The sequence below is a fragment of the Acanthaster planci genome, linkage group LG12, assembly GCF_054643075.1.
Source record: "Acanthaster planci isolate LZ-2023a linkage group LG12, COTS_SCS, whole genome shotgun sequence".
NCBI classification, from domain to species: Eukaryota; Metazoa; Echinodermata; class Asteroidea; order Valvatida; family Acanthasteridae; genus Acanthaster; species Acanthaster planci.
Window position 1 is genome coordinate 2179101 of NC_141788.1, and position 27805 is coordinate 2206905.

The window sequence follows — 27805 nt, forward strand, 5'->3', positions numbered from 1 at the left end:
CCGGCATCCGGTGGAAAGCGATTTTCAAAGTGAGGAGGGGGCCAGTTGTTAGACCATCGGGTATCAGCCATTAATATGCCAGTCGATTAAGAACCACCGTTATAATTATGACTTGCAAAAAGTGGGGGGATGGAGCCCCAAGTCAAAAGGGGGGGTACTGTATGGCCCCATCCCCCCCTTCTGCCGCCAGTGCCAGATGCCGAAAAGTATCACCGTACATTATTGTCAACTGTAATCGATTGAAAATAATCAATCCGTCATCAAACACGTCATCTCGTTCAGATGCAGAAATCCTTCCTTCCTACAAGTCCATACAGTGATACTTTGGCCCGTGTGACAAAACATAACAAACGCCGACTCGGAGACTGCACTTGCCATACCAACAAAATTCAAAAACTGTTTGGATAATCGTGTTCCCCCCCCGCCCCGGCCCTCCGGTTACACTGCACCCAATCTGCTCAAGATAGAAATGCGCCTGCGCGGTGATCAGGCTTCAAAATCAATCCATTGAACCGGTCAGTTAAATTCCATTAAAATGGAAATCGATAATCCATACGTGAACGGACGTGTGCATGTATAATTAACTACATGCACTACCGAATGCACGTTCTGCGGCACATGTACACTGTACATGTATTTGTATATATATGGCACACACAATCCATCCAGCCAGGCAATGTAGAAGCCTCGTCTTTTCTCTCTGAGCACCGCAGTACGCCTATATCCTTCCACATAGCAACGCACTATCTGCCAAATTAGCTTTACATTATTTCGAAATTATTCCGTGAAGTTTCATTCAATTTTCTTTCAAGTCATCGCCTTCAACATGGTACCCAATATTATTGTGAAAAAGTGTAGGTCTGAGACGTAAATAATTGTAATTGTGGGTGAAGGGAGCGGCTGTTGGCGGACGATTTGCCGGTTGATGAGCGGTGACGAGGTTTAGCAACTGTTGCCTTGAGAATAAACGCCATAGCCACCGTAGTCCTGGCGACTGTAACCCGCCAACTACAAGGTAATTTTTCCTTTTTGATTCGTTGATGTGTGGGTAGACTGTGGCGTGTACGAACAAACTGTACATTCTGATATTAATTTGAGTCGATTCTTTTGCTTATTTTTGCGGGCTTGAAGTACAAATACTGTGGGACGTCGGGCCTTGGTTTTTTCAAGCGGCGTTCCAAAATGGCGATTTTGCGCGGGGAGTTTTCTAACGTGTACAAATCTGTAGTTTGTTCGGGTCGTTCTGCGAAGCAGTGGCACTGGTACGTTAACTTAATGGCGTCAGCCCGTTCGGGTTTATGCGGAATTTTGACTCATGTTAAAGCGGAAGCGTCATGTTTTTTTCTCATTTAGATTTATTATTTTGTACGGCTATAATTATCGTGATGAAGTACATAATTCTTGGAAGCCTATCCTAGTTGAGCACATCATTCATATTGAGTTAAGCTAGTTTAATGAATTGATTTTAAAAAGACAGAGGACACGTGGATTTTCGCAGTCAGACATGTCAGAGTTTGTTCTATTTATTGTCCTCATGTCTGAGCAAAGGGGTAACTCCTCATTCTCTTTGTACAGGGATTTACATGTTTTCCTCCTTTTTTGCTGCAACGTGATAAAAATTACTTAATCCTTTGTAGTACTGTGTTGAAGATTCCCAGTGCATGAATAGTGAAATTTCAGGTACATTTCATCACCAACGCCACGAACTGACACATCTTCACTTTTGTGCCAGTTCGTGAAAACCGTGATTAGAGCAGTTTTGGTTTCACGAAGTGACACAAATGTGTGCGCGCGCATATTGTACACTCGTGCATTATCAAACAATCTTGTTTTCACAAAGAAGCACAAATGTGTTTTTTTGTCAATGTAGCATAAAAAAAAGCTTTAAATGTCTAGAATGATTTTATTTTACACGTAAATGGGTGACTAAACTGAAAAAAAAGGTTTTAAAACTCGTAACTGTGTAAATTAAGGAGAACATCAATTTCTGAATACGGCAAATCACGTAGCACGTGACGCAAGACATTTGTGCCTCTTCGTGAAAATGAAAATATCACATTTCTATAAAATGGCATTGAAGCACGCACACATCTATAGATTTGTATTATTTCGTGGTGTTGGTGACGATTTGAAGTAAAGCTTTAAATAAGAGTTTTGTCAGTTGTTCAGATTTTTCCCAACACTATTTGCCCCTTTGAGTTTTGAGTGTTAATTATGGAATTGCCACCAATTGACCAATCAGAGAGAGAATCAAGACTCAGTGACGTCATCCCGAGCGCAAGAATGTCTGACCATTAACTGGTCCCTAATTGACTGTTTTTTTGCTACACTGCCACCAACATGTAACGTAATAACTAGTATAGCATTGTAGCCTAGTCCTATAAGGTAAAGACATGACCGAAGAATATGCAAAGGGATCACGTGCATTGGGGGACCTTATTTTTGTCCCTTGCTAAGCCTAAATCTTTGATCGCATGCTTGGGCCATTTACTGGAACAAAATCAGTCAGGGACTTTATATTTTTGGCCTGTGCGGGGGCCTATATTTTATGGGCCCAAAGTTGACTTCTCTATATTCAAATTAAATTAAGCGCCACAGCATTAAAGCATTCATAACAAGTTGGAAGCCACGGCATTTATAGTACGCTATGGTCGCACATTGCACATCACTTGCTGCTTTTATGATCGGCACACAAAACATTTCACTGAGGTCAATCCACCATTTGCGTGAAGGCACCTTGGCATTGTCTGGTCATTTGTGAGAAAGTTGTTAAGAAAAAACATTTTTGAAGGGGAAAAATGCACAGGAAAATATAAACTAGGCCTATAAAAAAGTGAGTTGTGCATCCAAAAATTAGTTCTAAATAATAGCCTTACACCGAAGTGACCTCATTTTCACAATATGGGATTTGGATCACAAACAGATTTGAATTTATGTCCCCTAAATAAAACCCTCCAGCGGAGTGAAATAGTTGTGCATCTTCATTGATTTACAGTGGATTTACAACCCCTAGGGCCAATTTTGAATTATTTCCCTTGGGGAAAAATCCACTGTAAGAAGGTAAATACCAGCTCTTGGAACTCTTTTCCAGCCCAGAAGGCAATAGGCATATTCTCGAAGTACATGTACGTGTAGATTGGTCCATTTTGCTGTGATCCAGTCGTGCAGTGATTTCAATTTTTTTTTTCAGAATTTGAACCAGAACCACAATTTTCTAAATTCCACACCTCGTTGTGCTTAAGCATGTAATGTTGAACTGCCACATGTAACTGCAGTTGCAAAATTGTTCCTCGAGCCCCTCTAGTTTCCTGTTTTTCCTTCCCAGAACCCACAGTGTTATCCTCCATTGTTTTAAATGGAATCTGAAGTGAAATTGCAGGCTATTTTACTTTTTGTGACCTAGGACTCCAAACTGAAAAAGGTCAGAATTCTGTCTCATGAGTGTGAGATTAAATGTCAATGTAAGCCTAAACCCAGATGAAGATTTCTTCTGGTCAGGTTTTTAAGTCCCCCAAAACACTTGCATAGATTCCATGGGCCAATTTCATAGAGCTGCTTAGGCACAAAATTTTCTTAAGCGTGAAAAAAAGCTTGCAAAAAAAACAAAGGTTACCAGCTCAAACTCTATCTGATTGTCATGCTAACCAAAAGACGGCTAAATTGAAGTCTTTTTGCATATATTCTTGTGTCATGTCCTGAGTATTTCCCTTTAACGTTTGATTTTTTTTTTACATTTCCTGTTAGAGGAAAAATACTCTGTTGACTGTGACCAACGCTGTGTGTAGTCAGGAAATGCATACTGTATAGCATTTAAACATATTTTTTGGTACATACATTGTATCCTTGTATTAAATATCTCAGTGTCTGAACTATACTGCTGTAGAAGGCTAGAGTAGTCTTACATACATGTGTAAAGAGTATGTGCCTTGCTTACTTTCTTAACCCTAACCCTCCTCAATCCTCCAGGTGAAGGATTGAGGAGGGTTAGGGTTAATGTGGGTCTAATTCCAGTCCTGTTCACTGATATGTTCATGCACATGAAACTGAAATGGTTTGTTGAACCCTAACTGCCCAAAACCTGTCATAATCCAACAGCAGGTTTTGTGAGGTTTTAGCAGGTTTGGTACTGTACCTGAGGAACTTGTTGAATTTTGTGAGACTCGGGATGAAAGGCCCAGGGAGATGGTGTTGGATTCTGTGCGAGTTGGGATGCACAGGGATCATTGTGTGCAGTGTCTGGCTTGCTGTACCAATTGTTGGACTGTGCTTGATTTTGTCAGGTTTGGTACTGTTCAGCGCAAGTCATCCTATACTGCACAGACCCATCCATACCATATCACTCAAATTCCAACGGGCTTATTCTGGTGGAGTTTATCAGGTTTGGTACAGTGACCTGCATATACAAGTACATGAACCTGTTGGGTTTTGTGAGGTTCAGTATGCTTTCTAGTGCAGGAGCCTAGGGGGTTAGGGTTAAGGCGGTCTTTTATTATACCTGTAAAAATTCAAAATCTGATTTTCAGATGAAAATTAAAACAGCGTAGATGTCAAAATAATATCACATTGACCATATAGGTGATTGTCAGTGCGTAGTATTTTATTGGTAGAATCTGAATGGCACCTGCATGTATGAGAGACCTGTAAGGCAAGTACTTAACAATCTTTTAAAAAATTTATTAGTACATGCGCCTGTAATAATTCAGTGCAGTCAGTAACCCGTTCACATATCACGATTTTTATGTGCCATTTAAGGAGCCCTGCAAAGCTGTATCTTGCTGTGTAGATCCAAATACATGTATTGGCAAATTACAAAAGATAACTTCCTGTGTTTTGTTCATTCTTTGATGTCAAATGATCAATATGTTAATATGTAAAGCATTCATGTACTTGAAAAACATGTTTAGAAATAAAAGCAAACCACCCTGAGGTGGTCATCAACAGAGACTGGCCTACCCTTGCATCACTCAACACCCCACTGTTAATTAAATCAACTTACTTTGATAGGAAGACCTCGTTAATGAAGATCCCTCCTCTTCCACTGCCGATCTTCTTTCTTACTGGTACCTATTGCTCCCTGCTGCTCTGAAATCTGCAAAGCTCTGTTCTAGTTTTTACATGTACAGTACTGTGGTTTTAGAATGAAAACTGTGTTCTGCCGTGTGCAACCTTGATGGAAGTCATGAAAATTGTGGGAAATCGTAACATGTAGGAAACTGATCCATTGTTCAATTTGCCTCAGTTTATCCTTGGATGTCTGTTGGTCTGTACAAAGTTTGTATCGTACTGGTGGCATAAGCAGGGCACATGGTGCACTCTTATGTACGTGTGGTAAGTGTCGTCTGTAGAGGTGGGTTTTTGTTTTCTGCAGAGGTTCCTTTTCTTGCCGTTACCGTTTTTCAGCTGAATATAGGCCCCGTCGTTAGCTGCCAAACTGGTTTAACTGAGGTTGACATCCTAAACTCTGCGTTTACAGGATCACAGACAAGATCTCAAAAGTACACCTTTTATGTCATTTGTACAAACGTGGAAGTCCAGTGTCCTTCTCAGGCCAGTGTACACATAGAGCTACAGAAGAGGAAAGTACACAATGCCAGGAAAAAGAAATTTAAAATGGAAATTTTGCAGTACAGTGTGATTTACAAGTGTTTGTTTCCAGTGTTTGCTTGTGAAATACATCCATTCAGACCAGACAGCTTTCTTCAGCCCTGGTGCCTTTGTCTTTGCCATTACTTAGGCATTGCTCCTTGCAAGCGCCTCTTCCCTTAGCAACGGGGCTGGTCCAGTATGCTGTCATTCCATTTCACCCCCTAATCTGTTGCCATAGTAAACATGGACCATTTCCCTTGTTTCTAGGCAACCTCAGCAATAAATAAAGTATGCTTTACCATTTTGCTTATTAAAATTGGCAAAAGTATCGTGCCATTTATCTGGCGACATAACAAAAACTCATACTGAGCGAGCGCTGTCAAGGAAATGGAGGAATTTTTGCCGGTGTCTCTGTAATTTGGGGGTGTATTTCCAGTCAGGGTAATAACGCTGACATCCAAAAGTGCAGCTTTTAATATCATCGAGTGATGAGTGTTACATGACACTCCAGTTCATTGCAGCCTTGTGAAGAATGTGTTCTAATTACAAGTATCAAAGTCCGCCTTTTCAACCTCGGTCATCAAAGGATGTTCAGTCTTGGTTCACGTTGCCATTGTACAAGTTGAAAAAAAAACCCACTGTTACATCATTTTCTTGGAAATAAGGAAAAAATGGGACATTAAATTAGAAAAAAATTCTGAAAACGGGATGTAACTCCCATCTGAAATCTCTACCAATACATGTTGCGATGCTGGATCATAGTTTACACATTTCTTTAAATAGACGCTACTGACCAGAGTGGGGGAATTTTTCCTCCAAAGAATGGGCATAATGTACCAATTATGGGACTGTACTAGACTGTACTAGACTGTTAACAAGATTGTTTCACTATTACCACCTGATTACTATAATCGATAGGTATAATGATGCCTTGAGTGATTACCTCAGATGACCATCTGCAATGCAAATCTAATATTCCAGTACTGTTTTCAATGTTTTGACATGAATCAAAGATTTGATGAAGTTTTACTTTCCTGCATGTCTGAGAATTATGTCAGTTTCGAATACGAGAGGTGTATTGTTAATTTAGGCTTAGTGGTTGGTATTTTTTGTTTTTGTTTTAATAAAAAAGTAGGTTTTTAGGTTGGTTTTTGTCATTAAACCTAACAGTCCTCAGTCCTTCAACAGGTGAAGGATTGAGGAGTGTTAGGGTTAATGTACTGATGTAAGAGTGATGTGGAGAAATTGATTTCAGTGTATTATTGATGGGAAAAAAATGAGGCCCACAAATCGGACGCTTTTTGCTGGGCCCCTACAGGCCAGATGGGTAAAGAGTGTCAAAGAAATTGTGTGTGTAGGCACACCATATCAACATGACTGCTGGATAGACTTGAACAAGTTGGTGGGGTTTGTGGTTCAGCTCGGGAAAAGTAGCTTGTGACGGGATTCTAAAAGAATAACTTGAAACTTGAGTTCAGTTCTGTAGAGATTATTCTTGAATGTAGGTCACTCAAAGCACTTGTATAGTTTGTCACGCACATAAAATGGGAATACTTTGTATCCTAGAAGGCAACCCTCATTTCCAGTTGTTGATTTCCTCTATCCGCCCGGCAGGCAAGGATTGATTTTTGAGAGGCGTCTCCATCATTCAAGATGCAAGCAATCAGTGCCACTACCCAGCAACAACAGATCTCTACTCCCACCATCATCACAACGCACCAAGCACAGCATCAGCCCAGCACACAGACCATACAAGCCCAACAGTTTGTGCAAGTTGCAGGTAACTTCAACCAAAGCAACTTGGACATTTCTCATTTTAGCAAAGCTGAATTCCCCTTTGAAGGTTTTTAGAATCTCTGTTCTCCTGTAGTGTAACTGTTAAATGCACAGAAAGTTAAATCTTGTAGTTGTTAGTTATTGTCATTCATACCACTTTTTGTCTGAAGTTGCTATGGAAAAATTTCTGTTGTCAACTTTTATTTTCCATGTTCATTTTTGATGTTTAGATTTTTGGTTACTGCTGTTGCCTGTCATACCTCTTTTTCGGAGATATAGGATTTTTATTCATGTTTGCATGAAGACTCTTGTGAAGCATTCTCCTGTGTTTTCCCTGTTGGCTGTTGACAGCAAAACAGAAGCATTTGGAAAAGGATTTTGGTCTAACAATTCATTGCTATTGGCTCTTTTTGACCAAATCCCAGCCCCGGTGACTGAACCAGTGAAGGATGTCCCATCAGCAGGCACCACTGTAACCTTGCAGACCATCCCTGTGAGCCAGGCGTCTCAGCAGGGCATCTACCAAGGACACGTGCAGTACGTAGACGGGGGCGATCACTCAAGTTCCATCTATGCTAACGGCGCTATGTGAGCTCATTATCAAATCATCCTGCATGCTGGCCCAGTAACACCTGACTGAAACCCTTCCCCTCCCTGCCCACCACTCTACCCTCCCTCCTGCCCATTTCTTTCAATGCTGGTTTGGTTGGCTTGGTTTCCATGGTTACCTTTGTTCTTGCATGCAGCAACTTGTAAAGTTCAGTTCTCATTGATGTATGCTGAATCAGGGTCTCATTTAGCGACCTGTCCACCCAGCTATTGGACGGGCGGTGTGTTTTGTAGATGGGCACATTCTAAAATGGACAATAAAAGAAATGACGGATAGAATTTTGCAAAATGAACAGGAAAAAAAAAATTAAACATGAAAGGTACATTTTTGGTAAAAATTATACCTGAAATGACTGAATTGTACTTTTGTTTACAGGAAAAGCACAAAACTACCTCATAAACTACTTGATCAATGTGATCCATGCCGAGTTGTTTGCATAGACGTGCATTCTACGCAGGCAGAGTACATGTACATAGAGGTGTATGCCACATGTATCGTGATCATAATGTCCAACTTACCTGGTGCCCCTAATCGCTTAACGTATTCATGATGGGATGCAATGGGAACCAGATGACTGTTTCCATTGCATTTGAGTACATGTATATGCAGGCCGCTGCAAGTGTGATGTACACGCATGTATCAGTTAGAAAGGGGTTTTTAAAGATTTAAGAAAATATATATCAAATCTAATTTGATAAATGATAAACCAACCATTTACCAGCATTTTAGATTTATCGGTATATGATGCAGTGTTTTTTCTTTGTGTTAATGGGCCTTGCTGTGCTTACATTCACATGAGCTTGCGGTGTCTTCATTTTGAACTTCATATTTAATGTTTCATTTCAGTGCATGAATTGTTTTACAGTCAAACGTTTTTGCTTTACAATAGTGACTGCCTGAACTAGTTCAAAGTTGAAAAGGAGTCACTGTTCTTACCCATGCATGACATAGTTTTCAAGTTTAACACTGGAAAAACATGGAGAATGATGTGAGTGGTTAAGCAGAAGAAAGAATTCTGATTGTGTAATAGTGTGAAAAAGGGGCTTCAGAGGAAATCCAATTTTTTTTGGTAATATCAACACTGTAACATTATACACGTATGATATTAAACAGCATGTTTTAAAGATTTTGTTCTGGCATGTGGTTAATAGCCATAGTGTGTACAGTTGGTGCTGACCTTTGGTTTTTTGAAGCCATCTAGATTAGTTTTGCACACTTTTGGTTCCATTTTGACCAGCCTTTTCGCAAAGCGAACATCTTGCTTCACTGTACCTCTTGCCTTCCCATATTCATGTGTCATCCTCCCATCTTTTCCAGATAATGAGCTCATATGCTTTGGCTCACACTAACTGCGTGCCTAATGGTACCTCACGTGATTTGATTACCGTCACTTTTATGATCTACCCGTGTTTTTAACGAGTTTATGCTCTTTCGAGATGTACCATTTCTCCATGTGGAGGGATTGTTGTAACTCAGTGGGACATCAGCTAGTGTATCATGTGGACAACACAGCTTTGCCCTGAAATACAATGTAATGTTAGACAAATCCAAAATAGTTCCAGGTCCGCAAAGTCCAGTTATTTAAACCCATCTGTGCTACTGTGCACACATGTGCATCATTACTTGCCTTGGGGGCTTTCAGTAATTAGTTAAACTTCAGGTTAGGTTTGAAAAATTGGCAGAAAAATAAGTCACTCCTTTACTTTTGGTATTTATCTTTGCAGCTTTTGTATTAAAAAGTTGTTCATTTGGAAATCATTTAAAAATGCTTTTAATGGATATGAACCTGTTGATTGTGTGGTCCATGCTTTCCAATGTGGCCTTGATGAAAATATGGCGGTTTTGAAAGGAAAAGCATCCTACACAATATCTGAAAGTGCACAGCCAAGGTTCATGCACTGTATTTTGATCACTTTGTAGCACGGCAGGTACGTGTATGTCAGTCCTGCACATATAGCTAACACCTGTGCACCTACCTCAGTGTCCGTCCCAAATGTGACTGTTATTCCCCCCTCGCCCTCCACCCCCCACACACACTACCTGGCAACCCCCTCTTCCCTGATGCCCTTTATGTACGGCACCCACCGAAATGTGGCCTAACCATACTAACCCCATGCAATGGTTCTCTCCCCACTTCTACTTCTCCTTCTCCCTCTCCCTGACCGTTTCCTTCTGGTCCTCTCTCCTTCCTGGGGATTGTTTTTGTTTGGTGTTTTTCTACGTCTCTTTTGTCCTCTTCCCCCTCCTCTCTGTTTCGCAATGAAACAATCTCGCTGACCGTAGGGCAAACTATCCTTACAGTGAAGCCACGACGATGTACACGCAGGCCACCCCAGCTGGCGGGGCCACCTACTACTCCTCGGGCCAGGCGCTCACCTCCAGTGCCCTGGGGAGCATCCAGACGCTGGGTGGTTCCAACATGTCGGTGGGCGGCACCACAATCATCGGAGGGAACCTGCTGGGTGGGCCTCAGCTCATCACCCAACAGGGAGGCACGTACCTGTTACAGGGTCACACCATGGATGGTAATGGACACCCTCTCACACACACCACCAGAGCATCACCTGCCACGGTAAGGACACTTGTCATTTCATGAGTTGTTTAGAAGAATTTTAAAAAATTGCAATTTCAAATCGATCACCTAGGACTTGTTGAACAGACTACGGATTGGTTGCACTTCTGATAGAAATTTACCGTCTTTGTTATGTTTATAAATAATCCAACCTCAATTATTTAAGGACCAACCTGATTTCACAGGGTGTTTCTGGATTTCAGGATTTTCTCCTGAAATTGCTGATTCTTAGAGATTTAATCACATGCAAGATGTTAGCCATTCGGGAGAGAACTCGGGCCTTGGCCGTTTTCCGATGCTCAACTTCGTTTCCGTCTCAGGCTTCGTGTAGGAAATCAAATCCCCGATTGTGGGCCTGAAGCATTTAACTTAAATTGAAGTACTCTAATGTTTGGCTCTTTTGCATCTTACTTGATGTTTTGTGGCACTATCAGACTTACTATTGCGCTTACAACCTCAAAGTCAGGAAGTAAAAAACAGTTGAAGCCTGAGACGGAGCCCAAGTCGATTATTAGAAAAAGGCCCATGTTAGCAGTTGAAAGTCCACTCTTCAAAGTAATTCTTGATTATCATTACTACCTGTCTGGTGGATTATTTGTGATTTTTTTCATATCCCACTCCCACCCTTGATAGAAGGTTGTCAAGGGAGGTCTTACTTGCTTACACACATGTTCACTCGTAGGTCCAGTGGCTGTTGGATAACTATGAATGCGCAGAAGGTGTCAGTTTGCCGAGAAGCACTCTCTTCAATCACTACATGAGGCACTGTCAGGAACACAAAATTGACCCTGTCAACGCGGCTTCATTCGGCAAACTTATACGATCAGTGTTCCTCGGCCTTCGGACAAGGAGATTGGGAACCAGGTAGGATCCAAGCATCAAATATCAGGCCTTCACAAACTCCTTGGTTTACGGTTTGCTCACTCAACCAAATACTGATTTCAAGAAACCACGTCAGTTCACAAAGTGAAACAGACTTGTGATTTGAGGCTTAACCTTGTGATCATGTTTACCAAAACTTACCGAATGGAAACTTATTCCCATGATTGGAATTATAAAAGGACGATGCAGCAAATAATACAAAACGAATTTCTCTAGTGCGATTCACCAATGTTTTCAAATGAAGAGATATTTTGCAAGTGACGAGTGACGGTTTTGGTCTTTGCTTTTCAAATTCTAAATGTTTACCTTGGCTTATCAACTTCTCGTCTCTTGTTTCAATAAACAGAGGAAACTCCAAGTATCATTATTACGGCATACGTATCAAGAGTTCGTCACCACTTAATCAGTACCAAGAGGAGAGTGGCCACACAGCCATGAGACAGCAACCCATCAACTCAGCAAAAAGGTATTTATCTCGCCCTTGCCTTTCCATTTTGATTCTTCTGTCTGTTGACTGATAGCATGTCAGGGTCACCCTTTCCAATTTGTAACGCCATCAAGTGTCAGGATGAATAATTTGTGACACACAATCAACAGTCTACTCGTCAGACGACAGATTTATTCATGTCTTGTTCAACACTATGAGTTCTTTTAACTTGTTCTTCTTTCAGGTTCAAGCCATCCCCCATAGGCAGCAAGCAGGATGGCACCGAGGGTGGAGGGGCAGTCAGCGGTAGCGGCGGGGGCGCCCAGGACCCCGTTCAGACCCAGACCCAGCAGCACCAGCAGTTCCTGGGTGACGCCTCCATGGCTTTGCCCGATTTCGGGGAGCTCAAGTTTGGCACCACGCCGCTTCCAGAGGGAGTGACGCAAGATGACGTCAAGGCCTTCCAGGCCCTCTACAGAGAGCACTGTGAGGTAATCAAAGCTTCATAAACCAGAATTGATTCCCCTTCAAGGTGGCGTGGTGCAGTGGGATGAATGGATGGACCACACCTGCTCAGTGAAATTGTTTGCTTAAACCCAATTACAAACATCTGAGTGTGGAGAAACAAGTTGTGGAAGCCTGCCATGTAACAGTACAGCAATGTTTGTCATAGAAGAGCAATAAATGGCACTGGCAAAGGAGAAATTTCCATGATCGTTGAATGAGAGAGGAGCTGACCATCAAGAATTTCAGAATTTGGGGGCAGGTTTTGAAGTCTTTAAGTTAGTGAATGCAAAGTACCTATTTTGTATGAATAATATTTTTACAGTGCCAATATTAACATTTACTTGTTCAGTTACAAGCGTGCAGCCACAATAAAGGGGAATGTGAAACCAGGTGAATCTCCTATAATTGCCCTTTTATTTATAAGAGGATAAACTTCACTGCTGTTGTTCACAGCCATTCATCCATTCATTTCTTCATCTTGCAGGCCATTCTGGATGTGGTTGTCAATCTCCAGTTTGCACTTATTGAAGCTTTGTGGCAGACATTTTGGAGGAATCCTCCTGCCGATGCACAGCAAAAGTATGTCTTTTATAGATCATTTCCTTTTTATTGTGATGGATGAGATTCTGGCCTGAAAAGTAACTTTCTGTTAGCTCCCCCCCCCCAAAAGTGTTGTATCTTAATAAGAATTTTCCTGTTTCTATAAGATCTTTAGGAGAACCCTAAAAATATTCAGAAAAAGTAGATGACATTGGATCATATGTTTTACGTCGATCCTATTGTATAGTTTGACTTCGAACATGGCAAACGGAGAAAAGCTTGTTTAAATAATGCTGTCTCACAAGTAGACCCACTTTCGACCACATTTCACATCATTGTTGTGAGACTGAGTGGTGGATTACGTTATTCAACTCCACATCCTTGAAAGCTAATTCTGAAACGTTTTTGTTCTCAGTGAGGGAGATGTAGAGAAGAGACTTCCCAAAGCCAAGCTTATCTCGTTGTGCCAGAGCAGTCCAGTACAGGAGTACGTCAAACACTACGACCATGTGCTGTATCAAGGGCTGGTGGAGGTCCTTATACCCGACGTGCTACGGCCTATACCAAGTAGGTTCACAGTTTCTGAAGTTTTTTTTTTTTTTTTCACTTTGCCCTGTGTGAATGGGTGACTCACTTCTTTATAGTCGGAGTAATCTGTTCACCAGATTTTAGAGCGGGTCATGGGTGCAAGTCGAAGCAATCTCTGACCTAGAGGATGCTGTGCTTGGTGAAAATATGGGTTGAGAGCAGTTGTAGTTGAGACCTTAAGACCATCACAAGGTGACACAAATCTATCACAAGACAAACACGACACCCTTTCTGAATTCAAGTTGCAAGCTATTAGAATGAACTGCCACCAAATCATTCCTTTGTCGTTGTTCATCCTGTTGCTTGTGACTGGTCTTGTGTCTGGTCTTGTGTCTGGTCTTGTGTCTGGTCTTGGGTCTGGTCTTGTGTAAGGTCTTCTGATGTTCTGACTACTGTCTGCAGCATGCCACCTTAAAAATGATTTCCTTCAGCTTAATCAAACTGTACTGAGAGTGCAAGTCATTTTATGTTTGTTTCTCCTTTAAATATAATCTGCGTACAAAAAATTTTTGAAACATCAGTCTAATAGAAACTCCTCATAGACCCAACAAACGGGCTGAAATTTAATCATATACATTATTTGGAATGCCATCCTCCTCTGCAGGTGCCTTGACTCAAGCCATTCGCAACTTTGCAAAATCGTTGGAGACCTGGTTAAAAAACAGTATGACTGGCATCCCTCAAGACATGATAAGTCTTAAGGTAAAACCCCTTCCACTTTGTCATTAAAAAGGTTGAATGCGTTGTAGATGCAAGTAATTTAGTGACAAGTATGTTTGTGACCTGTTAACCCTCCTTTGGTTTTACAGCACAAATGTGCACAAATGCCCACAGTCACTAGTGAGCATGTAGTTTCTATATGGAACTCAAACATGCACAGGTTCAGTGTGTACACAGTAGGTTGCCAGCACAAAATGACCCAGGGTCTTTTGTGCAGTCCTCTTCACTGCATTTGGTTTACTGCACAATGGTGCACATGAAACAGTGAAGCACAGTTGTTGGGCAGCACAAAAGTGCAATCTGATATTCCTGTGAGGGACCGTTGGTGCAGTGCACAACACAGCTGTGCTTCTTTGAGGTGTTTACCAAATGACCCAGAGTGACTTCAGCATAGGAGGGTTAGTGTTTTACTTTTAATAGTCCCATCATGTGTCAGCCATGCAAGGCATCCAATGTGAAGTAATGGTGCTGTTCAGAAGAACTTCGGAGAAGGCATTTTTTATCACTATCCCATCCTGGCCACTATGGCCAGACTTATATTATTTTAGTTTTATTTGTGATTTGACTTCCGATGAACTCAGCTAAAAATCTGTTTCTTTCACTGTTTTGCTTTCTTTTAAATGGATTAAACAGGCCTTTTTAAATCTGACTGTTGGTACTTAGTGTACTGAAGTAATACAACATTGAACAAGGAAATTGGTATTTAATTGTAGGATTTTGATTTGATCTGTGAAATGAATTACCTGATTTCAGGTAGGTGCAGTCACAGCCTTTGCACAGACCCTCCGCCGTTACACGTCGCTCAATCACCTAGCGCAGGCTGCCCGAGCTGTGCTACAGAATACATCTCAGATCAACCAGATGCTGAGTGACCTGAACAGAGTAGATTTTGCCAACGTACAGGTGGGCGCTTGCCTCCCTTGTTTTCATTTGATACTGAATCATCCTGTCACAGGGGGATATCACATTGGGTTTTATAAACAGTGAAGGCCTTTGGAAAGAAAAAAAGAATGTTGGTTTGCTACCAACCTACCATGACATGATATACTAGTTTCACGCCGTTTGTGTGAAAATGAATTTGCTGTTTCTGTAAGCTTTAGACCTTGACTACATGCCAACAGGATGTTAAGATGAGCTGTGCACTAGAAATCAGGATTTAATGCAGCAACTGAAACTTTGTTTTTTCCATTTCAATTATTTGTTTTAAGATGTTAAAAAATCTGCTGCAGACTGTTCACTGAAGTGACCTGAAAACCTATTGTTTAAGGGAGAGCTTGAAGTTAGGACCCCAAGAAAATCTTCCTCCAGTATCTATTCGACAGAAAAATAAGATTCTGGAAATTCAAAAAAGTGAGATATATGTAAATGAAGTACCCTAGTCATGTTGTTTTTTCTTGCTTATGGATTATTGTTTGTATAATTAAAGTGTTCACTCATTGCTCTTCCCTTGACCAGGAGCAAGCATCATGGGTCTGCCAGTGTGATGACCAGATGGTCCAGCGTCTTGAGCAGGACTTCAAGTCCACCCTCCAGGAGCAGAACTCCCTTGAGCAGTGGGCTGCCTGGCTAGAGGGTGTAGTGACTGAGGTCCTGGAGCCCCACGAGAACTCCCCCAATTTTGCCAAGGCAGCCAGGCAGTTCTTGCTCAAGTGGTCATTTTATAGGTGAGCTTTTTCCTTAACTTTTTTGGGTCAAATCGTTGGTTGTCTATCTCGGTCTGAAATACAAAACTATTCCTCTCAGATTTAGAGATAACGTGTTTGATAACGTGTGTTGTTTGTTGTATGTGATGGGATTCAGTTTAGCTCCTCACCCCCCCCCAAAAAAGAAATGTTACAATGCCTGAGGACAACCCACAGGATCATTACACTTGTATTTGAGTCATCTTTAATATGTTTCTGCCTTTTTAGTGGGAAAATTATATGCTAGCTACTCATTTTGGTAACTTGAGTTTCATGCTCAGTTGGTGACAGATCTAAATAGTCAGCCAAGCCTGTATTTGGGGAAATATTATTTGACTGTTTCAAATAGTCATCCTGTTTTGAAAATATTGGTTGCTCTTGTATTCTCTTGCAGCTCCATGGTGATACGCGACCTTACACTTCGCAGTGCCGCAAGCTTTGGCTCATTCCATTTAATACGCTTGCTTTATGACGAATTCATGTTTTACCTGATTGAGCACAGAGTAGCAGCTGCAACAGGGGAAACCCCCATCGCTGTCATGGGTAAGTCTGGCGTCTCTTTTAGTCATCCTGGGAAAAGAAATGGACTTTGATCGAAGCCACATTCACTACCCACAACTCATGAGCTTAAATGATATCAGGGTTCATGCAGCCTGGAAAAGTCATGAAAAGTCATGGAAATTTGTTCTTTCCTTTTTCAGGCCTGGAGAAGTCATGGAAGTCATAAAACACTGTGTGATTTTTATTATCAGAAATTAGCACACAAAATCTGTGATTGTATTTGCAACCTAAAAGGCCAAATAGTCCAAGATATTGCATTATTTGGTTGTGGATTTTCATAATTTGGTCATTGAAAAGTCATGGAATTTAATTGTTCTTTAGGTGCGGGAACCCTGTAATATCCATTGGGTATAGTCTAGACCACAATGCCAGCAGAAATATGCCTTGACTTCTGTCATCCTTTGCATTTTCATTATTGTACATGGAATTCAGTCATACTTAAACTCAAGTTATCCACACATGTTCCCCTTGGAACTCGCCTCGGAGCATTTCCAAATGGTTGTGCATATTCCTCGCAGACAAGGTCGACTCCTCGACGGAACTGTCAATGAACAACTCACTGCCGGCCTCCAACAGTGTGAACAATACCACCAGCAACACCAACACCATCATTGTCAACATCCCCACCACATCGGCCGTGAACTCGGTCGTCAAAGTGAACAGCAAGTGAGACCGAAGTCCCCAGACACCACACAGGTATAGGGCTTCAATAGTAGGCTAGCCACCGGGTGCATTGCCTCTTAAGTTTCAGAGATGTTCCCTTTTCCATGTCAGTTATATCCATTTAAAAAGCTTGTCTGACTGAGGACTGATAACCCACTGGTCAATCTCGGTGACTTGCTCTTAAAAAAGGTTAAGTAATAGTAAAGTTGTTGTGAAATTCTTACAAAGTCCTTAACTTGACTGTGCTGTGAGGAAGTGGTCTGTAGACTCTTGGATAGCAGGGTAGGGAGGGTGAATCCTAACAGTTTCTCTGATATCGTTACTCTGTATTTTTTTTTGTTCCACACCAAGCCTTCAGGAGTTTTTAAGTAATATCCTACAATCATTTTGAAACTATTTTTATTAAAATTAGATGTAGCTTTTTGTGAATCGCCCGTGTTTCTGTGACAGGTCATCCGAAAAAGTCAACTTTTTCCTGCGGCATGCTCAATAATTCTACATACATGAAGCCTTGAGCTGCAATACGGACGATTCACAATAGTGCGCCACCAAGAGTTTTCAACACGTTGGCCAATCATAACGCGGGAAATTTGTCGACCCTTTCTAAACGTGCATTGGGTCGACAAATTTCGCGCACTATGATTGGCCAATGCATTGCAAATTCTTGATGGTGCACTATTGTGAAACGGTCGTATTGACCTTTATAATAAAAACCCAGCATCAGATTGAATTAAAGCCTCACTCGTGATGAGTGTCTTTAGATGCATGCAAAGCTTTGAAAATAGCAACTGATGTGGGATGGTCCAAAAAGCCCCGCACGCTTACAGTTAAAGAACCAAAGCTTTGTAGGGAAAAACTTTTTACATGTAGCACAATTCTAAATTGAAATACTGTGACTCCGTGTATGACCCACAATACAAATCTGTTACAGATTTTTTCTTTTTGGGGGGGGAGGAATAATGTGTACAGAGAAAACAGTTCTGGGATTGTGCCCTTTGAACCAACGGTGCTGAAATGTACTTCACAGTGCAATCGATGTGTTTTCCGGGACACGACTCTTCCCTTGTGTTGGCCTTTGTACACGTACTGCTTTTTGAGCATCCTGGCATATGATTCATGTATTTAACCACTTCCTGCCAGGTGGAATTTGCATAGATGCGAGAGATTTTTAAGATTTTCCGTTTTCAAAATTCCTTAAAATTTATAATTTCATTTACGGGATGCTTACACCCCACATGAATGACTGTCTGGTGGCTACTCTAATCTGACAGGCAACCTCCATTGACACCCAAGTATTGCAGCCAGGCCTGCCGCCCAGTAAAGAGAGCCCACATTGTACAGTGTTGCATAATTTCCTTTGTTTTCAAAATTGGACCAGTGTGTTGCTGAATGGCAGTGGTGTCTTTTCAAATGTGGCCAGATCAGCTTGCAGCGGTACTGTGTCGCTCATTGCTGGAGTTCTTTTGTCCCCGCTGATGATCAGTGGGCACTGAATGCAGCATGTACTGTTTCAAAACCATGACAGATTACCTCCACTAATGCCAGCATTGTTTGCGGAAAAATGTTCGCAATTCCTAGCAGCTCGGTCTTTTGTTACAAGGCCAGCTCCTTTTTCCGATTTTGGGCACCCAAGCTATGCATACAAACCCAAGGCCATTGGTACCGGGAACCCTGGCACCAAGTGGTTAATACTGTTTATCTGTCTAAAAATTCAGTTATTTTGACTTTTGAAGTGTGCTTGCCTTCGGGAAGATTAAATCCCAAATTGCATGGTGTTCTGAGGTTCTCTGTGTACTGTGAACGTGTTACTTAGATTTACTTCAATTGGCTTTGCAGGGTGGTCTTTAAATGAGCTACTTTAAAAATCACCCATGCCACGGCCAGTCTTCTGTTCATGTTAGACATGGCCAGGTATCAAACAACACTTCAGTATTGGATCAGTATTTGTTGGCGAAGCATTGAAATTATTTTGACGGAATGTTTTGATTTCAATTACTATTGATAGGTTTGTAAGGTTTACGTTTTTTAGAGAAGCTCGAGAAGTCTCCATGTCTTTGGCCCGATTCTAGATCTGATGCATCGTCCCTGTTGGCTTGGTCATGTAAAATGAGTAGGTTTTTTTTATCGATGGAGCCCACCCATTGATTCACATTTGACCATGTCTAAAAAGAGAGATATGTAAACACCAAGTGCCCTTTGGGTGTCTTTGTCACATTCCAGTGTAAATTTTCTTTTAAACTCTGTCAAAACCTTAGATTACCGAAGCACTGTCATTGAAAGTGGTAAACACAAATAATTTTGGTAGATAGGCACAAACAAGTGTAATTTTATTTCAAAGTGGCATTTCACTTGTTTACTACTTTTGTATGGAAGGATGAAATGGCCAAAGTTTATACATTTGTAAATAAGAATTAATAGTAAGCAAGGTTTAAACGTGTAGAATATTCTTGCGTGTTATTGTAAATACATATCTCCCTATATAGATAAATTATGTGTGTGTACTGCAAAACAGGAACAAAAAACCCCACCAAAAAAATAAAACACCCATGTAGAAAATTTGAATTACATCCAGCTAACCTGAATTTCTGCAGAATTTACAAGATGTCTCCCAAATTGCTCCCAACTTATCGAGGATTTTCAGTCGCCTGATTTTTAACTGTCAGCGTTCAACACCGATGTGTGGGGAAACGCCTTGGAAGTCTCTCCACATTATTGGGGTACATGAAATTGCCAATAGAAATACACGGATTCATAAATGCAAGCACTTCCACAGACGTGGTACGCTTCCCAAAATGCCTTTGCCTGTTATGTTCGGTCACGTGAAAAACCTCTGTAGTCGCAAGCCCAGATGTCTTACTCTTTGGTTGACATTGAGCTTTTATTTTAACCCCTTGACGACGGGAATTTCTTCCCGAAAGCCGACTCCAAGAATTCCAGCCTCGCTTGGCCACGAAGGCCACCTGCCGACCCGCAAATTCTCGGTTTGTGGCCCTGCGTGCTCTGCACGCTTTGAATTACACGGTGAAAAGGCGAATTGTTCGGTTGCATGCGCCTCCACATTCCCGTTGCCTCTTTTCAAAGTGGGGACTATTGTGAAGCTGGTGATTATGATAGAAATTTGGTCTTTTCATTTCTGGGCTACACACAAAGGCCAATTACCATATATACAAGAGCCAGGGTCTGCCTTCTTTCACCGTGTTCGCTCAAGCGTGGGCCGAGAATAATAGCTGAAAAGTGGGCTCAGGATCTCGATTTTTACGGCGTGTCTTGCGTCCCGGCGCGAAGGGGTTTACAGATGAAAAAAATACAAGCCTTAATCCTTTTTGTGTCTCTAATACGTGGGTTTAACTTCAACTTTGCCTTGTGAAGTGCATGCAGTATCTCTGTATCCAACGACTGTCTACTTGATCAGTGTTAGGTCAAGGTTCATGAACTGATATTTCAGTGAAAGCCAGTGGCTTTCTGACTTGTGATTAAACATAAGTTTTCCATTTTTTTTCTCTTAGGTCAACCAGATATGATACATATAGGTAGTTCATGTAGCCGAAGTCTGTCAAAAGAACTGCATTTAAACCTGTGTGTGATTTTTATACCATTTCTTTGGCAGTTTTGTTCTGTAAATGTTTTGCTTTGTGACTGAAAAAAATGGTTTGCTGTTGATTATATAATTTGTTTTGTAATACATTCTCTTGCTAGGTTTATAAATGTTTTCCAAACGACACTCGTAAATAATTCTCTTTGGGGTTTTTAAAAGAAAATGTTAATATTTTCGTTGCAAAAGTGTTTGAGAAGTGTTTATCCATATATTGGAATTAGAAACTATAGATAATGTACAGAGGTTTGTTTACATATTTCAACATTTATCAGATTGAGTGATTATTGATATTTCTTTCCAAATTTATTGTATAAACTTGCAGTGAGCCCTGTTTTATTGTATGAACTTTCTGTTTTAAATATACAAGCTATCCCAAGGTCATCCCATGGATTTATAGTTTGAGTTTCTTTAAAGGACAATCTAAAAAGACGTGATCAAATGAGTTATATTTACAGTAATTTGTGCATTGTAAACGACGCTACAGTTTACCCTAAATATTTGCAAAAAAGTGAAATTTAAAATAATGTGAATTGTTATCGCACAGAGAAAATAGAAAAAGATTCAACAGATTCAACTAAGAAGTGTCAAGTTTTGGAATTTCTGCAAAAGCGACTTTGATTACATTTTACAAAAACATTACATGTAGACGAGAAAATGTGTCCCACAAGTTCCTTTGAATCAGAATTGGTAGAAATGGTTCATTCGTTAATTTAGCCAAGACATGGGCATTTACCAGCATAGTTTATCTAGATGTATGGCCAGTCCTAGTGTGCAGTACCCTCATGGACACTGCTGTGTTTATTTGCGTTACATGAGATGACAAACATACAGGGATTTGGTGTGCCAATTTTACAGGATGTCCTTTTAGCTCTGTATGCAGTAGTGTGTGCGAACATCTACAATCTTACACTTGAATCATTGCCATGGTGATGATGCCTACATGAACATGTAGGCATCAATTGCACACAATGTACATGTTGCCAGTGAAGGTTGAGTGTATGGAACCCTCAGGCATCCATATGGCGTGGTTGAGTGCTGCAGCAAGTATGGCTGCTTGACATGGTCTCAGAACATGAGACCATGATGATGCAGTGAGACCATGATGACCGATGTCCAGTCCATTTTGGTAAAGGACCCTGGATGTGGGACCTTGCTGTTCTTAGAAAGGCAGTATTTTCGGCCCAAAATAATACCACTCCTGGGACAAGTTAGAAATGAACTACATGCATTACTATCCATGGGTTGTTAAATGATTGAAGTGTGACAAATCCCATTTAGAAATGCTGCGAAAACAACCTGACATGTCTCTGTGATTCATGTGCTGGGACAAATCCAGGGCAATTTACTGCATGGGAATTGATGTGGAATTCTGTGCATGATAGCATCTGAACAAGAAATCACCGAACTTCAAACAACCTCCCAAATACAATACATCACAGGTGGGCACTCGCCCAGTGTAATTCTGAAAATGCTGACTATTGTTGACTTTGCTTTGGTAATAATTTGTCACAGAATAACAGAAGTGCCATTTATATATAACGGTTTGCCCGTACCCAACGTATATTAATAAGCACTGTATGCTCAGTGCTTGTCCGAGAGCTTGTGAAAAAACCTCACAAGCTTATAGCATACAGTGCTTATTAATATACGTTGGGTACGGGCAAACCGTTATATATAATTAACATCTCCCCAACGCAAAAAATACATCTTGAAAAAAAGAAGTTCCATTTATTGTACCATCAACTCATACCTTGAGCTGTTCATTCTGCCCACACCACTTTTCATGCAAGTTCCACGGTTCCTCGTTCTCCTCCCCACCCCCCCAAAAAAATCAGTGTTTTGTGAAGGGTTTTTCCAAGCTGAAATTCTACTTGGATTTGTGAACAGCACAACCAAATTATGGGATCCAAATGATCCTCAACAAAACTCAAGGGTGTTTGGGGAGAAGTAGCCCCCGTTTCCCCTTCTAATGGCTTTTGAAGATTCTAGGGAATTTAGTGTTTTATGATACGAACCGTAAAATGATTGAAACCACTCTGTGGGTCAAAATGTCCGAAATCTTCATATTCGTAATGTAAAGGTTTCTTTTACATTATCAGTGCCTCTATATTGTATGTTAGGAGATGAACTTTTTATTTAATGATTTTCTATAAAATCAAAAGAACATGCTCAATGAATTTAACATAGCCTTGTTTGTCAAGTGTGAATGTTTGTACACAATATTCAAGTGTTAACAGAATATTGGGGAATCAGTTGTTGGGAAAGAAATAAAATGTGGCAGAGCAGCTTTCATTGAAAAATGAAAAATATCTGTGATCCTGTGATTACTTTCATGGCATTATGGAATAAAAAGTAGTAAGAAAAGATTATTTGTGACCAACTTAACAAAATGAAACCAAAGGCCATTATCAAGAAAATCTTGCATCATAGGATTCAGTGACAAACTCTGAACATTCTCACCATTGATATGTTTTTTTTTTATCAGGATGATAAAATGGGTGATGCATAAAAATCAAGTTCAATTGGCTCATCTCATGCCAACTATTGACACAATTACCAAAGAATGTGGCCTTAAGAATCATTTTGCAGGGCTCTGTCACATTTGGAATTCCCCAGCAAGCAATCGATTCCATGCAATGCACACCTGTGACAGCTACATGGGTTCCCAGATTTGCCAAGTACTTGCACAACCTAAAAGGGGGCACCGGCAAAATTGTACTGCAAAGTGTATTTCTGGTTGCTGGTTCTTGACTAGTTTTTGCCGAGTACATGTACTCAAATTGTTTGAGCATTATTTCCTTCCCAGTGCAGCTCCATGAGATTCTTGGGTCCAGATCCACTCAATAATCCATTCTTACCCATTTGTTTTCTGGACTGAACTAAATACCGTGAAAACACTGCATAGCGTTGTTGTTTCCGTGTGAATTCATGCTAGACAGGTGACGTCACGTGCAGCAAGCATCAAGAGCATGTTAATTTTCCATTATCTGTACTTCTGTAGCCACTGTAGTGAATTCTGGGTTTTTCCTGTAAAAAAAATCACGGTAAAATTCAACTTGTTAAAATTTTGAGTGTCCCTCAGTTTAACAAACCTTGCCCCCCCCCAAAAAAGTGGGTCCATTATAACACCCTCAAGCAAAATTGGATTTTGTAAGAATCAAATACATATCTTAACTAGTAGACCTATTCCAGTACAAAAGGATATGAAATTCAAAGGGTTACCTCTCAACTTCCTTACTAACATGAATATGATAAAATAAAATAATACTTTATCAAGAAAACCAAGGTGCATTCAGCAGATGCCTACCATCAGCCGCATTATACTCTGCACCAATCCATCCATCATATCCCAGGCTCTCCAGGAAGGCAAAAATGAAGTCATAATTCACCTCCCCTTCTGCGCTGGGCTCATTCCGGTGGGGTGCCTGAGCTATTTGCACGTGGCCTTGGGATACAGAAACACAAATCAGAACCGAGGCTAGTCTTGGTTCAAGGACAAGTGATCCAATTTGACTGCCTGACATTCATTTCATGTCAGTCAAAGTCAAAGCCTGGCTTTGGCTGGAAAAGGTTTTTTATCTTTTGGTATCCGTTGCCAAGGAAACAATGACCACCCTTTATAATATATGCCTAGCCATTCACGCAGTGACCCTCAAGTACTTAGAGAGTCACTGACCATTCAAAACCAGTCTTCAAAGAGAAGCTGTCAGACATAGGATCATCATTTCTGTCATTATATAAGGACTGACTCTGTCACTTGTCCCTGACGAGCGTTTTGTTCAAACTCTTCACACGCATTACAATAACTTTTACTTCAGCCTGTCCCTTTTCAGTACCTCTGCAGAAGTACCCTTAGGTACCAAAGCTTACTGCATGTCTCTTTAAAACTTAATTTTTTTGAGGTACTATCTTTTCAATATAATAGGAAGATGGTCAGGTACATGTACTCTTGATCAATATTGAGATCTTAAAACTAAAAGATCTTGAATCCTGAAAAAATGCATTCAAAGGGTAAAAGTTTTTACAGGAATGCTGAAGTAAGCTTCCAGCCTCTATTACTCTGCAAAAGACTTGTTGCTACCTGTAAAATCCCCATGCATTCACTGGGTTCCATCCTGCACAGTTTTGGGATTTTGTAGAATCCAGGTCTGTTCCAAACAAAAATATCTAGGGAGATAAGGTTAATGTAGAGTTTTGGAAATGCACTTTCACTGGCAGATAACTGCCCTTCTCCCCTGGTGCGGCCCTCCAATTAAAGTCTTACACTTTGTTTTCGTTTTTTTTTCTCTAATTTATCAAGTCTTACCAATGTAGGGAAGGAACTCTTTGATTGTATTGGTGATGTTGCCTTGCATCATCTGTACATGGAACAAGTCCTGGAAAGTATCCACAAGAGTTACGAAAAAAGACTTAAATAAGCACAAAAAAAAAAAGTGGAGTGCAAGGGCTGTGTGCTAGAAGTACATTTTGTAATGCACTTTCAACCTATTTCACAACTCTAGTTTGGCTACCGTGTGCACTAAGTTGTGAAATAACATGCTAATATGTAAAACAGAGCATAAGCAAAACTCGGAATGCAATGCATCAGTGTCATTCAATTCCTTTCATCAGCAGAGGCTAAGAAATGAAATGGAGACTTAAATGCCACTGCGAAAACACAGAAGGCACCTTTTGGTGAATTATGTATTAAGGCCCACCATTTGACTTTGGGGTGTACATGTAATTCACCCACAAAGTAGAGCACAGAGGCGAGAGTTTTAGACAGCAATGTCTGCTGACCCTGCGCAAGGAACTAGACCAGTAAACAGATAGCAGTCAATAACCATACACCATACTTTTCAAGTTATTTGAGAAATAAGAAGCAACCTATTTCGGCACAAGAACTCACCATTTGCAACTTCAAATTTGGATGGCCAACCTTCTTGATGATATCAACTCCTGACAGAGAGAATTAACCCAAAATGTTTCTGCACACAATGCTTACAATATAAGCAAAAGTAATGGAATGAGGGAAGTACCATGAAAGAAGATGAAATATGAATGAGCTTAAGTGAAGCATAACAAACAGTGAATTGGCCAGAAAGTTTGCGGAGTGCCAATGAAAAAAATACACAGTCAGCATACCTTGGTCTTGCCTGCTGAGGAAATAGCCAGGTTTGGAAACAACTGTGTTGATTGGCTCAATGAGGGTCAAGATTCCTTCCTAAGTAGGAAAAAAATGTTCATAAGAAATTCTTTGTCAATCACTTCTGCAAAGTTAAAAAGTGTCATTTCAACGATACTTTCAGACACTACACAGCTATTTTTTGAATTTTAGAGAAATTCTGCAGTTGGTTTTTCTCTACCTGGCTAAGCCTGTCTGCTGCATATTTGAGATTCGATATAAATGTTTCCTTCATTTTTCTATGCACGGCTGGCCTGTCGTCCTCTGTGCAGTCTGGTGTCACGCCCGCCATCACGTGCATCCTGTAGAAATTGATTGGTGGCTTAAATTACAACTATTGTATTTAAAGCAATGGGCAGACTATCGTGGCCTTGTCATGGAATGATGTGCACTTGGGAGCCAACTCAGTTAATTATCACTCATCTGAACCATCACAAGTTAATTATAAAATTCAGCCATTACCGATCGTGGAATTTCCGGCCTTAAGCTAGCATCAAACAGAAAGATGAAAGATTTGAAAATTTGGGTGACAATATAAAGAATTGGGATGGCCCTTCTAATCGGGTAGCAATTTTGACAAGGTCATTATTGAATGTGTCATCGCTGGAGACACAATGTGTGGAGATTAAGGAAGGACACAAATTATAAACATAAGCCTAATCATGTCCACAAGGGGGATCAAATATTTGTTAAAGATCATCAAACAATCCACCTAGGGAAAATGACTAGCAGCGCTCTACCACTTTGTCTACCAACTAAAGTGGTAAAACCCTGAATGAGTGGGCCCTCCCAATTATCAATATCTTTGCCCAGGCCAGGGGCACTAGTCAGAAGTCACTAAACCTGGACCATCATCTAGCCAGGGGTCATGCCCCAAAGTCAGGATACAAAAAGATGAAGATATTGACAAATATGGAGAGACCGCCAACATAGTTCTGACTAAATTCACTTGGTGGAGTACCACTTTGGTTTTGCAGAGGTCAGAGGCCATAGATTCAAATCATATGCCAGTCAACTACTGTTACTATCCTTGGTGACATTTCTTCCATAGAAACTGAACCAAAACACACTTCACACTTTATTGTATGAGCAACACTGAACCACGTTTCAGAGTGAATAATAACCAGAATTTGAACCTTTTGCAATGAAGCACTGTACAGTATTTGATTGACAATTCAAGAGAATCCTGAAACTCCTTTTCTCTGCCAGGTACAGCTGCAAGTCCAAGATCTCCAGCTTTCATATCACCTGCATTAAAAAAGAAAGGAAAGCAAAGGTAGCACGATTTGTGAGTAAACACTGCCCTCTTTTCACAACATCCAACCCTATAGCTTTTGAGCATGATGTCACAGTCTACCTAGGGGAATCCAAAATGTACGTGTCCCTTCTGTTATAGGAACGGGGTCCCCAAATTCACAATCCCGTTACCATGGTCACAGACATGATGTAACAGGGTGCATTCTACAACAACTTCCAATTAACATGTGGCAATTTCACCTGGAAAGGAGTTGATTAAAACCTGTTCCAGTCCTTCCCTCTCTTTAACCTCAACCAACTTCTCCACCGGTGAGTCATAAGGAAAGCTAACTTCAACAGCCTGGAAACCTGCTCTCTTGGCTGCAGAATATCTTTCGGCTAAGTCCGGAATCTCTTTGAAGAGCATAGACAGGTTGGCGGCAAACTTCAGCGGCATTTTTGAACGGCGAGAAACTGATATAAATCTTTTCACAAGAGACAAATGAATGTTTGACAAGAAAAGAAACATTTGATGGAAATCAACTTCGAATTTTTTGAGGTAGGTCTAGCACACTCAGGAGCTCCTCCGACAACTTCCGTAAACACCACGTACAGCTGACTATTTGACCTTTGAACTGATTTCAACCTAGTGAATTATTATTCTTTTATAAAATTAATTCCAAGAATTGTTTTTTT

The 27805-nt window shown here is 40.7% G+C and overlaps 2 protein-coding genes across 7 annotated transcripts; one reads left to right on the forward strand and one right to left on the reverse strand.

Annotated features, from left to right (window-relative positions):
- The first annotated feature begins 699 nt into the window (after positions 1-699).
- Positions 700-22529, forward strand: LOC110989563 (DNA-binding protein RFX2-like). 5 transcript variants are annotated; one of them, XM_022254052.2, is made up of 14 exons: positions 700-1015; positions 7201-7366; positions 7788-7950; positions 10256-10544; positions 11227-11408; positions 11773-11892; positions 12098-12344; positions 12845-12939; positions 13316-13467; positions 14093-14190; positions 14962-15111; positions 15664-15872; positions 16285-16433; positions 16970-22529. In XM_022254052.2, exons 2-14 carry the CDS (start codon positions 7240-7242, stop codon positions 17119-17121), a joined length of 2133 nt encoding a protein of 710 aa, XP_022109744.2. In that variant the 5' UTR covers positions 700-1015; positions 7201-7239; the 3' UTR covers positions 17122-22529. The 5 variants fall into 5 exon arrangements, with proteins under 5 accessions (XP_022109744.2, XP_022109747.2, XP_022109748.2 ...); XM_022254055.2 differs by having other exon boundaries at positions 10274-10544; XM_022254056.2 differs by having other exon boundaries at positions 701-1015; positions 7788-7899.
- Positions 22412-27744, reverse strand: hyi (hydroxypyruvate isomerase (putative)). Of its 2 annotated transcripts, XM_022254088.2 has the most exons (8): positions 27371-27743; positions 27010-27121; positions 26055-26175; positions 25834-25912; positions 25598-25647; positions 25016-25085; positions 24017-24154; positions 22412-23736 (listed from the first exon to the last, which is right to left on the reverse strand). In XM_022254088.2, the coding sequence occupies exons 1-8, from the start codon at positions 27636-27638 to the stop codon at positions 23693-23695; spliced, it is 882 nt and encodes a 293-aa protein (XP_022109780.2). In that variant the 5' UTR covers positions 27639-27743; the 3' UTR covers positions 22412-23692. The 2 variants fall into 2 exon arrangements, with proteins under 2 accessions (XP_022109780.2, XP_086999966.1); XM_087143840.1 differs by lacking the exon at positions 24017-24154 and having other exon boundaries at positions 27371-27744.
- Positions 27745-27805: the final 61 nt, after the last annotated feature.

What these genes read in the sequence shown, in the direction of transcription:
- LOC110989563 (XM_022254052.2), top strand. Translation starts at nt 7,240, where the DNA reads ATGCAAGCAATCAGTGCCACTACCCAGCAACAACAGATCTCTACTCCC. An exon ending in CCAGAGCATCACCTGCCACG is followed by an intron (nt 10,545 to 11,226) that starts GTAAGGACACTT and finishes GTTCACTCGTAG; the next exon opens with GTCCAGTGGCTGTTGGATAA. An exon ending in AACCCCCATCGCTGTCATGG is followed by an intron (nt 16,434 to 16,969) that starts GTAAGTCTGGCG and finishes TATTCCTCGCAG; the next exon opens with ACAAGGTCGACTCCTCGACG.
- hyi (XM_022254088.2), bottom strand. Translation starts at nt 27,638, where the DNA reads ATGTTTCTTTTCTTGTCAAACATTCATTTGTCTCTTGTGAAAAGATTT. An exon ending in ACAGTGCTTCATTGCAAAAG is followed by an intron (nt 26,176 to 27,009) that starts GTTCAAATTCTG and finishes CAATTTCTACAG; the next exon opens with GATGCACGTGATGGCGGGCG. An exon ending in CAGCAGACAGGCTTAGCCAG is followed by an intron (nt 25,913 to 26,054) that starts GTAGAGAAAAAC and finishes TTTCCTACTTAG; the next exon opens with GAAGGAATCTTGACCCTCAT.